Source organism: Bison bison, unplaced genomic scaffold (assembly GCF_000754665.1).
Source record: "Bison bison bison isolate TAMUID 2011002044 unplaced genomic scaffold, Bison_UMD1.0 scf7180017864145, whole genome shotgun sequence".
NCBI classification, from domain to species: Eukaryota; Metazoa; Chordata; class Mammalia; order Artiodactyla; family Bovidae; genus Bison; species Bison bison.
Window position 1 is genome coordinate 7,352,442 of NW_011494717.1, and position 13,560 is coordinate 7,366,001.

At 49.9% G+C, this 13,560-nt stretch overlaps 2 protein-coding genes across 4 annotated transcripts in view; one reads left to right on the forward strand and one right to left on the reverse strand.

Moving 5' to 3' along the window:
• EFR3B (EFR3 homolog B (S. cerevisiae)) overlaps positions 1-10,868 on the forward strand; it is a 98,437-nt gene extending 87,569 nt beyond the window's left edge. For all 3 annotated transcript variants that reach the window (XM_010840569.1, XM_010840570.1, XM_010840571.1), the window contains 5 exons: positions 278-369; positions 3,617-3,665; positions 4,934-5,040; positions 6,345-6,394; positions 6,838-10,868. In XM_010840569.1, coding sequence (XP_010838871.1) covers positions 278-369; positions 3,617-3,665; positions 4,934-5,040; positions 6,345-6,394; positions 6,838-6,943 — 404 coding nt within the window. In that variant the 3' untranslated portion in view covers positions 6,944-10,868. The remainder of the gene's footprint in view (positions 1-277; positions 370-3,616; positions 3,666-4,933; positions 5,041-6,344; positions 6,395-6,837) is intronic.
• Positions 10,869-12,738: 1,870 nt separating this feature from the next.
• Positions 12,739-13,560, reverse strand: POMC (proopiomelanocortin). Its single transcript, XM_010840572.1, has one exon. It carries the CDS (start codon positions 13,474-13,476, stop codon positions 12,913-12,915), a length of 564 nt encoding a protein of 187 aa, XP_010838874.1. The 5' UTR covers positions 13,477-13,560; the 3' UTR covers positions 12,739-12,912.

Here is a 13,560-nt window from a genome sequence, read left to right on the forward strand (position 1 = left end):
TGGTCATAAGCAGCTTCTTTGTGCTCATCAATGATTGCAAAATCTTAGCCCTAAAGAGCAAAACTCACCAACCTAAGAGGGGCAGAGAAGTCTCGCAGCCCTCTATAAACTCCAGCTGTAGCCCCCAGGGTATAAATCCCTTTGAGCCCTCCAAGGACCCGGCCAAGCCAGGAGGGGTTGGAGGAGGGCGGCAAGGTGGGAGATGGTGCTGGAGGCGTGCTTCTGGCTCCCTCTCCAGGGCTGGGGGACTCTAGCTTCCAGGCTTCTCTTTTCCCAGATGAGGATCGCTTATCCAAGAGGAAGAGCATTGGAGAGACCATTTCCCTGCAGGTGGAGGTGGAATCGAGGAACAGCCCAGAGAAGGAGGAGGTGAGGATCTCCTTCTTGATCTGCTGTCCTGGAGAAGCTCAGCATCCCTGGGGGAGGGGACCGGTTCTGCCTCTTTGGCAGGTGGTCAGACACTCCATGATTCAGGCACCCTTAACTGCACTACGTATTTAAGGGAAGGTAAATTTCTCAGGTAAGCCCTGTTTTCTTTCTGACTCTCATCCTATATGTCCTAGACATTTCCATCCATCTGGAAAAAGTAATTGAACCTCCATACACTCCCATTAGGACGTTCTAAAAACCAGTCTTGAAAGGTTTGCTGGTTGTCATCCCCCATTCACGATGGAGGTGAACCTGATTTGTGTTGGAAATTGGAAGGCCTCACAGAGAGGATGAAGGCAAAAATAGCTTTCACAATGTCTCTTCCAGATATGTCAAGAAAAGTGCTTTTGAAGAGAAAGGTGTAGCTTAAAGATCGCTCTTTCTTCTATCATCTCTTAAGGGCTGTGAATATCTAATTTCTGTTTAAATTAACATGTATCTCTTCTGCCATTATTACTTCTGCCTCATAAAATAAAGCAGATGTACCCACAAGTAAGAAAGAATAAGGAGTCATAGTGGAAATACCAAATTTATTCCCTCAAATGAGAAAGAAACAGGGGCAGAGCAGAGAGGAGGGAGAAAGGCCTCTCAAGGGAGCAGAAGCTGCAGGACACAGTATACTTGTTTTTCTTATAGTTTTTTTGTTGGGGTGTAGTTGATTTACAATGTTGTATTTGTTTCTGCTGTACAGCAAAGTTAATCAGTTGTGCATATGCATACATCCACTCTTTTTTAGATTCTTTTCCCATACAGGCCTTTACAGAGAATTGAGTGTAGTTCCCATGCTACACTATTTTCTATTTCATATATAGTGGTGTGTATATGTCAGTTCCAATCTCCCAATTTATCCCCTCCCCACAGTACAGATGCTCTTAATGGCGACTGTCAATTAAGGGCTCCCCTGTGGCTCAGCTGGTAAAGAATCCACCTGCAATGCAGGAGACCTGGGTTCAATCCCTGAGTTGGGAAGACCTCCTGGAGAAGGGAAAGGTTACCCACTCCAGTATTCTGGCCTGGAGAATTCCATGGACTGTATAATCATGGGGCGACAAAGAATTGGACACGACTGAGTGGCTCTCACACTTCACTGCCAATTAAGGGAATTAATAGAGATGAGGGAACTTAGCAAGAAGTGAGGAGGACACACATCTGGATGGAATTGGGACCAGAAGATGCACAGGGTCCTTCAGCACGAACAGCCTGGCAGAGCCATGGAGGGCAGCTTGGACACCCAGCCTCTCCCCAGTGGGCTTGGGGCAAAGACAAATCAATGGGGTCAAGATCAAGCCTCCCCCAACCATGCCCTCAGCCATTCCTTCAACTCCTCAGTTACCAGGGCAGACCTCCAGGACTGGGCTTTTCGAGGCTTGTCTGGAAGCTTCCCCTGGAAGGAAGCAAGCTCTGACTCAGGCTAATTGAAGAAGCGGAATGAGGTTGAGCCAGGTGTCCTCCAAGGCCCTTCCGGTTCTGCAGGGCGGGAAGCCTCACACATGTTAGGACCACAGTGTAGTTGGCTGCTGTCCCCTCCGTAGTTATAATTCTTCCTTCCTGAGAGTCAATAGACCCTTAGAAATGGATAAATAAAGTAAATCAGCAGAAGGAAGAGAAATGCTCCCCTGGGTACACAGCCACCTGCTCCCTGCTGGCCTCCTTGTCATTGACACGGGTTCCTCCCCCTCTTTGAGAGTCAGCTCAGTCCAGAGATGGCTAAGTAGCTAGAGCAGGGGTGTGGGGGCCCCCACCCTCTGCCATGCTTTTCCACTTCCTTTTCCATTTTTACTCTGAAGACTCATTCACTCTGAAGGTTTATTCTTTGTCTCTCCATCCACCCATCCATCCGCTGCCAGTACTGACCAACATCAGATATTCACAGGTGAGGTGGTAGGGAACCATGCGGTAGTGAGAGAGTAAAGGCAGACCGATCACTGGGTAAGGACAGGTAGAGAGAAGCTGATGGAGGAGGGGGGCCACAAGCCAGGTCTACAAGCCAGCCCACCATGCCCCTTCCCCATGCCTCCAGAGTCCCTCAGTGACTTTCTGTAACCCTCAAATACCAGGCTCATAGGAGGTGATCAACAGATGCTGGTTTGGTCAAATTCCCAACCCAGTGCCTGGCATCCAGAGCCATTTGGAGTCAGGAGTGCCTGGCCGTTTCGTCTCCCCTCCCGTCTGGCTGGTCTAGATGCAGTCTCCCCCATGCTACCTCACGCATCTCCATGTCTTCGCTAGTATGGAATCCCCTGTTGCAGTCACCCTTCCTGTCCACCCCCACAGTCATGATCTCCCTGTCTTCAGTACCAGCCTGTGCTCCTCCTCCTCCGTCAGCTTCTCTCTGCCCGCCCTTACCCTGTGGTCTGTCTTCATTTTCTCTCCCACTACCGCATGGTTCCCTGTCACCACCTGATGTTGGTCAGCACTGACAGTGGATGGATGGGTGAACGGATGGATGAATGTACATACAAAGAATAAACCTTCAGAGTGAATGAGTCTTCAAAGTAAAACGATTGCTCTCTATGATAACATATTTTGCAGTTGCAATTGAGTGACTCGCCGAGAATCCTACACATATGTCGTTGTGAAAGTCACTCAGTCGTGTCCGACTTTGCGACCCCGTGGACTATACAGTCCATGGAATTCTCCAGGCCAGAATACTGGCGTGGGTAGCCTTTCCCTACTCCAGGGCATCTTCCCAATCCAGGAATTGAACCCAGGTCTCCTGCATTGCAGATGATTCTTTACCAGCTGAGCCACAAGGGAACAAAAATGTTAGTCAGTTTTTGAAATTTTCATATGAGATTATATTTGCTAACCGCTTTCTCTTGTATCGAATATTTTCTGTGACGTTTTTCTGAAGACTTGTTTGAATTACAGTTTTCTTCCCAGGGGACAAGCAGACCCTCTGGGAGGAGGGAGGGGAGAGGGAAGGGACAGTGAGTTCTTTCAGGTAAGACTTGTGGCTCTTGAGGAACTAGCCTCCATCGCTCACTGCTCCCCTTTAGTTAGCAGGTCTGTGCCTGCTCAGAGGCACAGAGCTTCCAGAGACCCTGGTAAGAATGCGGGTGTCCTAAGGGAGTTTCTGCCCGTTGGGACAGTCTTCTGAGAAGTGAAGGGGCTACCTTCACTGCCTCCTTCCTCCCCCCCTCCACCTTCCTGAGCGTTCTGTGCACTTCTGTCCCTTCTCCCCCAGCGAGTGCCTGCCGAGGAGATCACCTACGAGACACTGAAGAAGGCCATTGGTGAGTGGGAGGCCCCCAGGGAGAGGCATGCGGGGCTGGGTTCTGGGGTGTGTGTGGGTGTGCTTGGACCTGTCTGCTGCCCTCCCAAGCATGGTTCACACGGATGTCAGGGAAGAGGCTGGCAGTTTCCTCTAAACTCTTCACAGCTACCGAAGCTGCAATTAAAAGTCCCTGTCTCTTAACAGGGGTCAGTGTCCTATGCCAGGAACCTTTCTTCTACTGACAGTTGCCATTAAAAGTAGCTGGTTGAGGGTTATGGCCAATCAGACAGGTGAAAAAGGAATTTTAATGTCAAAGTATAAATACTTTGAGAATTTTTTTGGTGGCGTATGATACAAAAGAGCAAGTTGATCAATGAAAGCTATTAAGACCAAATCCTATTAATATTTAATAATGGCAGTGGATTTTAAAATGCAGTATTATTACCTCATCTGAATTATTGGATAGCGAAGTATCCTGAATTAGAGAATTTTTCTGCTGATAACAAATGTTTATTTTTCTCATCATTCATGGTATTCTTTCTGAATGTTTCACTGCTCTGTCTTTTTAAGCTGGGCATAATGAACATATTTCATACCTTTCTCTCTCTCTCTTTTTTCATTTTTGAGGCCACGAGGAATATATAGAAGCCTTAAACTAAATGGCCTCAGACTGCTCTGCCACAGGGGTTTTTCACTGGCTTTTCCATTGTTGATGTCCCTTTTCATGTTACCCCTAAAATACTTCCTGCTCCAGAAGCCTAGTTTAAGAGTCCCAGTGGCAGATATGTTAGTTAATGTTATTGTAGTAATAATTTCACAATACATATCTGTATCAAATCATAACGTCTGGTGCTTTAAAATTATACCATGCTATATATCAGTTAACTCTTGACAAAGATGGAAACATTTTATTTAAAGTCTCAAAGGAGGGGGAATGTACAATACATTTACGTGAGTGAGGAAGTGAATCATCATTTTGAAAAATAAAATTCTGAATAGGACAAACCAAAAAAAAAAGGAGAGAGAGAGAAAAAGTCCCCGTAGCAAGTGCAGCTACATGGAGCTTTAGCCCCGATTAAGGGTCTACTTAACTAGTGCTCAGACTCTTAGGGAAGGGGGCTGAGCACTCGGGCAGAATCAGGAAAGGGTCCAGCCTTCCTGGGGCCAAGTGATGGCACTGCACCCTCCGTGCCACCCTGCCCCTCGTCAGCAGAGGGGAAAGCTGGTGGCCATCTGGGGCCGCAACAGCAGGCAGGACCCGCATGCTGACCCGGCTCTCCGCCACAGTGGACAGCGTGGCCGTTGAGGAGCAGGAGCGGGAACGGCGGCGACAGGTGGTGGAGAAGTTCCAGAAGGCGCCCTTTGAGGAGATCGCAGCGCACTGCGGGGCCCGGGTAAGTGAGGTGGCACAGGGCCCATCCCAGGACCAACTGGACACAGGATGTGTGTCCAGGGCAGGACTGAGTTTCTAGGAGATCACCAGACACTAGGGTTTAGAGCCTAACACTGCATTGATTCCCCACGAACCAAAAGCCTATCAGTCATACACCCCTTCAGACGTCACAATTTTCATATAAGGGAGAAATCCTGACCTCAGCGCCTCCTGTACTGAACAGATTATAATAATAATCATCATCAGAGGAAGAACATAAATAGCACTCACTCTTCACCAGAGCATCTTCCATTGATCAGCTTATCTCCTTCTCATGATAACTCTGTGAGGTTGCCATTAGGACTGTCACATTATGGAGTGATGACAGGAGGGGCTGTAGCACAGGAAAGAAGGCCAGCATTAGCTACTGGGCCACTTCCAACTGGGGGACACTGGTGGGTAGAAAGGAACAGCCTGGCCATGGAAAAGAAATTTAAATGAGAGGGCACCAGACAAGTAAAAGGACAGTCTGATGTCTCTGGGTAAGGGAGGAGTGCAAACATTTCTTGGCAATGATAGACCAGGATTTGTTAGACCCAGGATCCGTCTTAGTAACAATGAAACATAAGTGTAAATATCTGAAGTCTACAGATAACATACTTTATTGTACATTTTCCTCCCCATAAAAATACATGTAACTTTCTAATATACGTATTTCTAATATATATCCATATATTCAAACCTCTCATATGTTTTAATAGTTATAGTAATATGCATTATGGTATATACAAATATAAGTAAGTATAATACAGATTTTTCTGGGTCTATATTATACTAAGTTCTTGTCCTATCTCAAGAGGTGCCTATTTTGTAAGCTCAGAGTTGAGTGCAGTCTCACTCTTTGTGTCTATGGGCTTAGTTGGAGCCAGAGGGGACCAGAGAGAGTGTCTTCCCTAACACACCAGCTTTGCACAGCTGCTCCTTGGGAGTTAAGGAAAGAGCTGGAACCAGCTCCAAACCTCCAGACTCTGCCCAACAGGCCCTGTTGCCTCACCTGGAGGAGCTAAGGGCCCTTCCAGAACTGCTGCTGAAGTCCTTTCTGGGGTTGCCTGGCCTCTGTGCTGTCCCCGGCAGGCCTTTGCTGGGCCCCTCTGTCTGATCTGAACTCACTGTTAAGGTCCACTGATAAGCACTGGAAACAAGCTCACAGCAGTTTCTTTCCTAAGATTGCAGCTGCCCCGTACCTACAGTGCATGCTGGACCGGTAGGCTTGGGAGTCAAGGTGTGGGGAGCCCCCAGTTCACTTTCTTCTCTGTTTGTTTCTAGGCATCACTGCTGCAGAGCAAACTCAATCAGATCTTTGAAATCACTATCCGGTAAGTGGCATCCCTGGGCAGGGCGTGCCCACCTCTGTGGCCCAGTTGTAGGTACCCCTCCCCCCAAGTCCTCCTTTCACACCTGTCTTTAGCCCTCCCTGCCCCTAGCCTCTGTCTCCAGGGCTCGGCTACCAGCTCTCCCCAGGTAAGGAAACAGAGACTGAAGGGAGAAAGAGACAGCTCAGTGAACCCTGGAAAAGAGCCAGGGGTCTTAGTGTCCCAAGCTAGTACTTTTACTTTCTAAAGCAACAGTCACTATAGAACCAGCAATGAAGCTTGACTTCAAGCTGAAGATTCTAGAACAGCTTGAAACCTTGGAACCCACAGAGTGACAAAATCTCTGGTCCCTATTCAAACAGAAATCAATCAGCTGCTCTGTGGCACAAGGTGGGACCCTTGGACCCCTTCCTCATGTCTTTCTCTTCCATGTGTTTCTGCCCCAGGCCCCCTCCAAGCCCATCAGGAACCATCACGGCAGCCTATGGCCAGCCTCAGAACCACTCGATCCCTGTCTATGAGATGAAGTTTCCCGATCTCTGCGTATACTGAATTCAAGACACAGCTTCTCCGAGGGGCAGGGTCTGAGGGAGGAGCTTGCCTTCACGCCCATCCCTATGACATGGAAATCTAACTGGGATCTCAGAGAATAAGCACCTTGGACAGCAGCACCTCCCGAGTGAAGCAAGGCGGAGCCCCGGGCCCCCTCATCTCCTACGGGCCCCTCCCCTCCCTGCTTCCTCCTTGTCTTCCCTGAGGGAGATCCGGCCACCTGCCCCTCTGGGGCCAATAAGCATACCACCTGTGCCCTTTGTCTCCTCTGTGTCAGCCTGGGGCCAAAAGTGAGGGGGCGGAGGGGAGGTTCTCCAGAGAGAGGCTGAGGTCCTAGGAAGCTGTGCTTAACGTAGTGACTGATGGCTTTCACGCGGAGTTTGGGGGGGTGAGGTGAGAGGGTGGTCCTGGGCAGGGAGCAGCACAGTTCCCATTTCCCCAGGAGGAAACTAGATGGAGACACAGGAAGCTGAAGATGTGATAAGGAGGAAGCGAGGCCGGCTCCTCCTGCAAAGCAGTGGCATGTGGGAGCTGGAAAACAGGGCACTGGTCTCCTCCAGAGCATCCCCTCCTCCTCCCCCATTTGAGGGACCAAAGGCCTCCAAATCTTTAATGTCTCTTCCACTCCCTGGCTCACCCTGCACCTCTCCTTGGTTCTTTCTAACGTTGGTTAATATTGAGCCCTTATAACAGGAGCTGGGGTAGATAACCCATGGCGGGGGTGGGGGGCAGCAGAGGATGAAGCTGCTGATAGAGGGGGCTCCTGCTCCCCAACTGCTGGCCTCCTGTAGGGGAGCAGCAGGCAGAAGTGGGCAAGTCTGTCCCCCTCTGTAGCGTCTCCCCTCCTTCGTCCAGAGGGATGTTCTCCCGAGTTGATTCTCTCTCTTTGATGCCTTTCTTCCTGAAGATCCCAATGTGAGCCACCTCTGGCGGAACCTCCCCTGGGCCTCTTCCTGGGGAAGCACCCTCTGGCCCAGGGGAGCACTTTGCTTCTTTTCCAGTCTACCCTCCTATAACTTTTGAGCTGATATGACTCATAGGAAGGGGAGAATGGTCAAATGATTCCTCCCTGGAGAAACTGCTTTTGAAAAGAGGGAGAGTGAGTAGATTTCTTGACCCAAAGGAACCCCTTTTGACAGCTTTAGACAGCATGGGGTGGGGTCAGAAGCAGGCCATTTCTGCTAAGGAGAGGGCAGTCTTCTCGAGACCCCCTCGGATCACACCCCTATGTGTGGCCCAGCACAGGTACACTGTGAGAGCCTGGTTATCAGAACAGAGAGGTGTATTTGCCCAAACCAGGAGACTCTGAACCTAGGTACTTTCTCACTGCATGTGCAGTAAACTTGTTGGATAGGGGGGCTGTCTGACCCTCATTCCTGTAGTTTCCTGCCTTGATCGCTGTCTCTGTGCTGCAAGCCTGCAACTTCCAGAGGGTCTACACGACTCTGGGGCCAAGGGGGGCTGGCCCCTGCTCCCACCATGGCCTTTGGCTCTGCGATATGGCTTTTGGCTAATGCTCAACCCAACTTTACAAGCATGGACTGAGATCTCTCTTTAATATCTCTTCATTAAGAAACCAAGATTAAAATAACTAGAAACAAACCTGAAGACAAGTAACCTTTGGAAGACATGTTGGAGAAAATCTAAATCTTGAAACACAATCATGTCTTCACTGGCTCTTCCCCTGCTCAGCTTTGACATGAGGCCCTATTTCTCTTTCATGATTCTCTGACTGTGGGGTCCACCCCATGCCGTCTGTACTCTGAGCCCCGCCTGGGGGTCCTGGCTCTGGGACTTGGGAGTCATTCTTAGAGCCTCCTTCTAGTACCAGCCCCAGAACCAGAGACCTCCAGGTCCGTCTACTGTCTCTCCCTCATCCCCACCCTGGGAACAGAGTGAAGGAAAAGGTGCAGGATGTCCGTCTTCATACACTCCACTGCTGTTTCCTGTCTGAAACAGCTTTCTCTTTATGCCATCGCTGCCTAGCAGAGATGTGCTGCTTTTGGAGACCTGGCTGCATCTTGAGCGGCCCTCTTCTCAGTTTCAATTTAGTCACACTCAGTGAAATACTGTCTTGCCTGCTGACGTGCTGTAGAATCTGGCTTCTGGCCAAAGATGCCTCGGAATCAGAAAGTTTAAGATGAACATTAATTCAAACAATTCAATGATAAATTAAGCAGTCTCCTTCACCCTCCCCTGGCCCTCCCAAGCCCAGGGAGAGAAGCCAAGCAGAGAATGGTGGGTAGCCAGGCCTTCAGCCTAGCATCACTCTTCCTGCCTTCCAAACCCTATGGGATCTAGTGACACTGTGTCAAGTGACCAGCCCTCTTTGCTACCCTTCTGTGTTACGATTTTGAGTTAACAAAGCCATCCAAACCAGTTGCCCCCCCAAACCACTGAAGACTCATCTTCATGGGCAAGGAGTAGGGCCCATTGGCTCGAATACTGACAGAACCCAGTAGCACAGATATACTGGGGATTTGGAAGTTCACTGAACTTGGTTGAGTCACATGAGTGTGTCAGAAGCAGCTGGGAGGAGAGCCCCAGTGTGACCCTGGAGGCTCCTTCTGGTTTTCCTTGCAAAGGGATCCACCATGGCCTGTGCCTGTTCCCATTTTCCTCTTTCTGAAAAGTAGAAATAAGTGATTTCTTGACTTCTGAACACCTCCTCCCCAGAGGAGGAGCCTGGGTGGATCAGAAGAAGAAATAGTAAAGTCCTCAGACATTCTCCTCTGTCCAGCCCTCCACCTCAAGCATCAGTATAGACGAATGAGCAGTGAAATGGCAGGGCTGGGACCATCTACAGTGCCTGAAGTGCAGGGGTCATGGAGGCGCTGCCCTTTGCCCTGGTGTTCTCAGTCCCAAAGGGTATGTTTCAACTGGCTTAAGGATCAGGACAGCCTTGCAGTTGCTTTGATGCCTAAAAGGCCAGACCTCTTGGCTTCACCTTGGGCCCCTGGGTCAGGAAACCTTCCAGATACTATTCCATTGTCCCTGGGTAGAAAGTGTCTCATTGAGAAGTGAGGCTAATTCTCCCAATTCCTTTTCATGACCATGAAGTGGCAGCTGGCCAGTTGGGGCTGATGGGAAAAGACTAGACCTGAGCTGTTAGACTGAATATTAAGTTTGACGGTAGAGAGGGAGGGAGGCTCCTCAAGGCAGGCCACATCCAATTCTCTGGACCCACAGACCCTGGAAGACAGCTTGTGGTGAAACAAGATATCTGCCTTATGTCTGGGGAGAAGGCTTAGGGCAGCGTGTTACTTCTTCATCTCATGACCCTAGAAATCTTCTAGTTAAAATGCCCTTTATCCCAAATCTGGCCTAGGATGGAAGTCTGCAGAAGAACGGTGGTGGTGCGGCCTGCCAGCTGGGGGAGCGGGGAAGGGGACACAGGCCTATGAGAGGGCTCTGTGGTCTATTTTCCATTCTGTCTTTTATCACCACCAGGTTGACCAAGTCTTTTCTCCTTCAGGGGACCTTGGGGCCCCAGCCCAACACCATCCCCTTTTGAGCTCTTCCTCCATGGCTGTTGATTCTGGCGTATGGAGTGCAGAGCTGTAAATCCACAAATGCTGCAGCGTTACTCTTACATTATAACATGTCTGTGTCCACTTAAGACCTTCATGACCTGGATGAGTGTGTGTGTGCCCATGCGTGTGCATGTGTGTATAATGTAGTTCATAGTTGACAATGTTTGTATATAATTGCTGATGTATTTATATGTGAGTGCAGAATTAGTGCCTGTGGAAGTTTTCTGTATTTTGAACTCATTGAATCAAATTTGAAGGAAGGGGAAGGAGGATTGGGGTGGGGGGCGTTCGGTATGTAGGAAGAAGGACTCCTAGCAAGATTATTCTTTAGGACTATTAGTTGTGAATTCCCAGTGACCTTTTCAAATAAATGTTAATGTTGTCACTGCACAGTTGTGTGTTTGATTTCTTTAAAGTAAATGGTTTTTTGAGATGCAAACAGGATCTGAAAATACCACCAGCATTAACCACTGACATTTAGCCACCCCCACCTACCATTACTTTACTTGCCTTGAACAGAAGGGGAGTAAGTGAAAGCATGCTACCAAGATGTAAACAGGAGGCCCACGATTCCCAGCATGGGAGCATCCTCAGATGGGAAGGCCTGGGACATTGCTTCATTACAGCGACTAGGATACAACCCCATTTCATAGAACCCACATTGAGGGAGACTTTATCTTGAGTCTGGCTTTCTTGTTCCCTTTTTATCAGGACTTCCCAGGTGCATTCCAGTTTTAATTGTGAATGTCCATATCAAAATATGGAGGTAAATATGGAAGTGCCATACAGAAATATTGCCCAGCTGGTTTTGATCTGTATCATCCATTGATGCAGTTGACATGGCGACGTGCATCTCTGTGTACGCACTCTGTGAACGTGTGACTACAAACCAGTGGCCCCAACTTTGTGGAAACATCTTGGGGACGTAAGAAACACAACCCCTGGCCTCTGCCCTCATGGAGCTTAGTTTCCTTGAAAGAAAAGAGCACAATATGTGTGTGCAGTAAGAAACTTGCCATCCGAGCTGGACGACACGCTCTCCAGTGCAGAGGGGCTGACTGCAGAAACGCTGAAAATGAACAGGCTTGGCTGCAAAACACCCCATCTTTCCCAGTAGAAGTGGACTTGAGCCTGGATTCATGTTGAAAACAGTGTAACATTCAAAATAGAGGGGAATGGTGGAGAATTCCAGGCAGAGGATGGAGGAGGATGGAAGAAGTGATAAAACCAGGGAAGTGGAGTTTGGTAAGGAGAGTGAAACTCATACAAGAGAAGAGCTCTTGTATGTGTCATGCCCAGTTGTTTGGAATTGATGGAAGAGTGGGGGTGGGGTGATTGTATCTTGAGCCAACTACTGTGGAGAAAGCAAGATTTTGTATATATACATTAATATGAAGAATTTGTACAATGGATTGGGGAAAAAGCAACTGGAGACCAGGATACCAGTTGGTTAGGAAGCTATTAGGCTAGTTGAGGCCTGAGTGAGAGCACTGAGCATGAAGAGAAGGCTGACGCTGGGCAACCTAGGGAGGAGAGAGCTTGGGCATGACAAGCAGGTCAAGACAGACTTCAGTCTTGAGCCCCAGAGGCTGGAAGAAGCATCTGTGCATACTATATTTCTACAGATGTGTTTCCATGGGTATATGTCTATGTGGGTGAGACCCTGTGTTTGAGAGTATCTGAGGGTAGCCTGGGAAAGCAGTCAAATCTGAACCATACCAACCCTCAGGTCTCACATTCAGCCTCTCAGTGATGAAAAGATGACCTCTCCAGTTTCTCATTAACCCTCACACAGTACTCATAATAGGAAGGAATGAGAGAACTAAACTTTGGAGACGTTCAGAGACTTGCCTAAGTTCTCACAGACTGCTAGATCCACGTAGGCATTAACCACAGCGTCCTACCTCGGAGCCCAGACACCTCCCAGTTCCCGTGGGGGCTCATCTGTGTCCCACTGGCTCTTGGGCTTCGGTGGGAACCAGGGTAATAAGAGGAATCCTGTCTTTTGGAGGAATCATCAGCTGGCTGATCAGTCTTTTCGCACTCAATGGAGAGTGGGAAATGCAGCACACTGAGCCATCACCTTATTTGACCTCTAGAAGACCCATTTGCTAGGGGCGGGGAGGAAGTACCCTTTCCTTTGATTCTCGGTATATCCTGTTAAACATACCAACACGTAGTCACATGGAAACCACTATTGCCCCTCCAATATGTACTGCCCTTTACTTGATGGAAATGCGTTTTTAATTCACCCAGTCAATGTTCGTGAAACTTGAAAGGTTTTATTTCTTAACTACAGACAGCTTTAAGAGTCGGGATACCTGGCGCCATCACTGCCTGGGCGAATCCTCACCCAGGCTGCGAGGCGGCAGGAGGGCAGAAGAGAGGCCTTCGGGGTCAACTTTCCGCGGAGAGAGGCCCCTGCCCGCTGCGCCCTCACTGGCCCTTCTTGTGGGCGTTCTTGATGATGGCGTTTTTGAACAGCGTGACAAGGGGCGTTTGGCTCTTCTCGGAGGTCATGAACCCGCCGTAGCGCTTGTCCTTGGGCGGGCTGCCCCAGCGGAAGTGTTCCATCTTATAGGGCCCCGCGTCCTTCTTCTCGGCCGCCTCAGCCTCCGCCTCCGCCACCAGGCCATACTCCAGCTCAGCCCGGGCGGCCGCGCTCTCAGCCTGGGCCTCGGGGCCGCGCGCCTGCTCGAGCCTCTCCCCGGTCAGCTCCCTCTTGAATTCGAGGGGAAAGGCCTGGGCTGACTCGTCCTCGGCGCCGTTGGGGTACACCTTCACCGGGCGCCGCTTCTTGCCCACCGGCTTGCCCCAGCGGAAGTGTTCCATGGAGTAAGAACGCTTGTCCTCGCGCGGACCCGTCTCGGCGTCATCACCGCGGGGCCCGGGGCCTTCGCCCACCGCCACTTCCTCCTCGCGCTTCTGGGCCGCGCCCCCAACTCCGCTGCTGCTGCTACCATTCCGACGGCCGAAGCGGTCCCAGCGGAAATGGCCCATGACGTACTTCCGGGGGTTCTCGGTCAGCGGCTGCTCGTCGCCGTTGCCGGGGAACACCGGCGTCTCGGCGGAGAGGTCGGGCTT

Excerpts from the sequence above, each read along its gene's own strand:
- POMC (XM_010840572.1), bottom strand. The coding sequence starts at position 13,476 with ATGGGCCATTTCCGCTGGGACCGCTTCGGCCGTCGGAATGGTAGCAGC.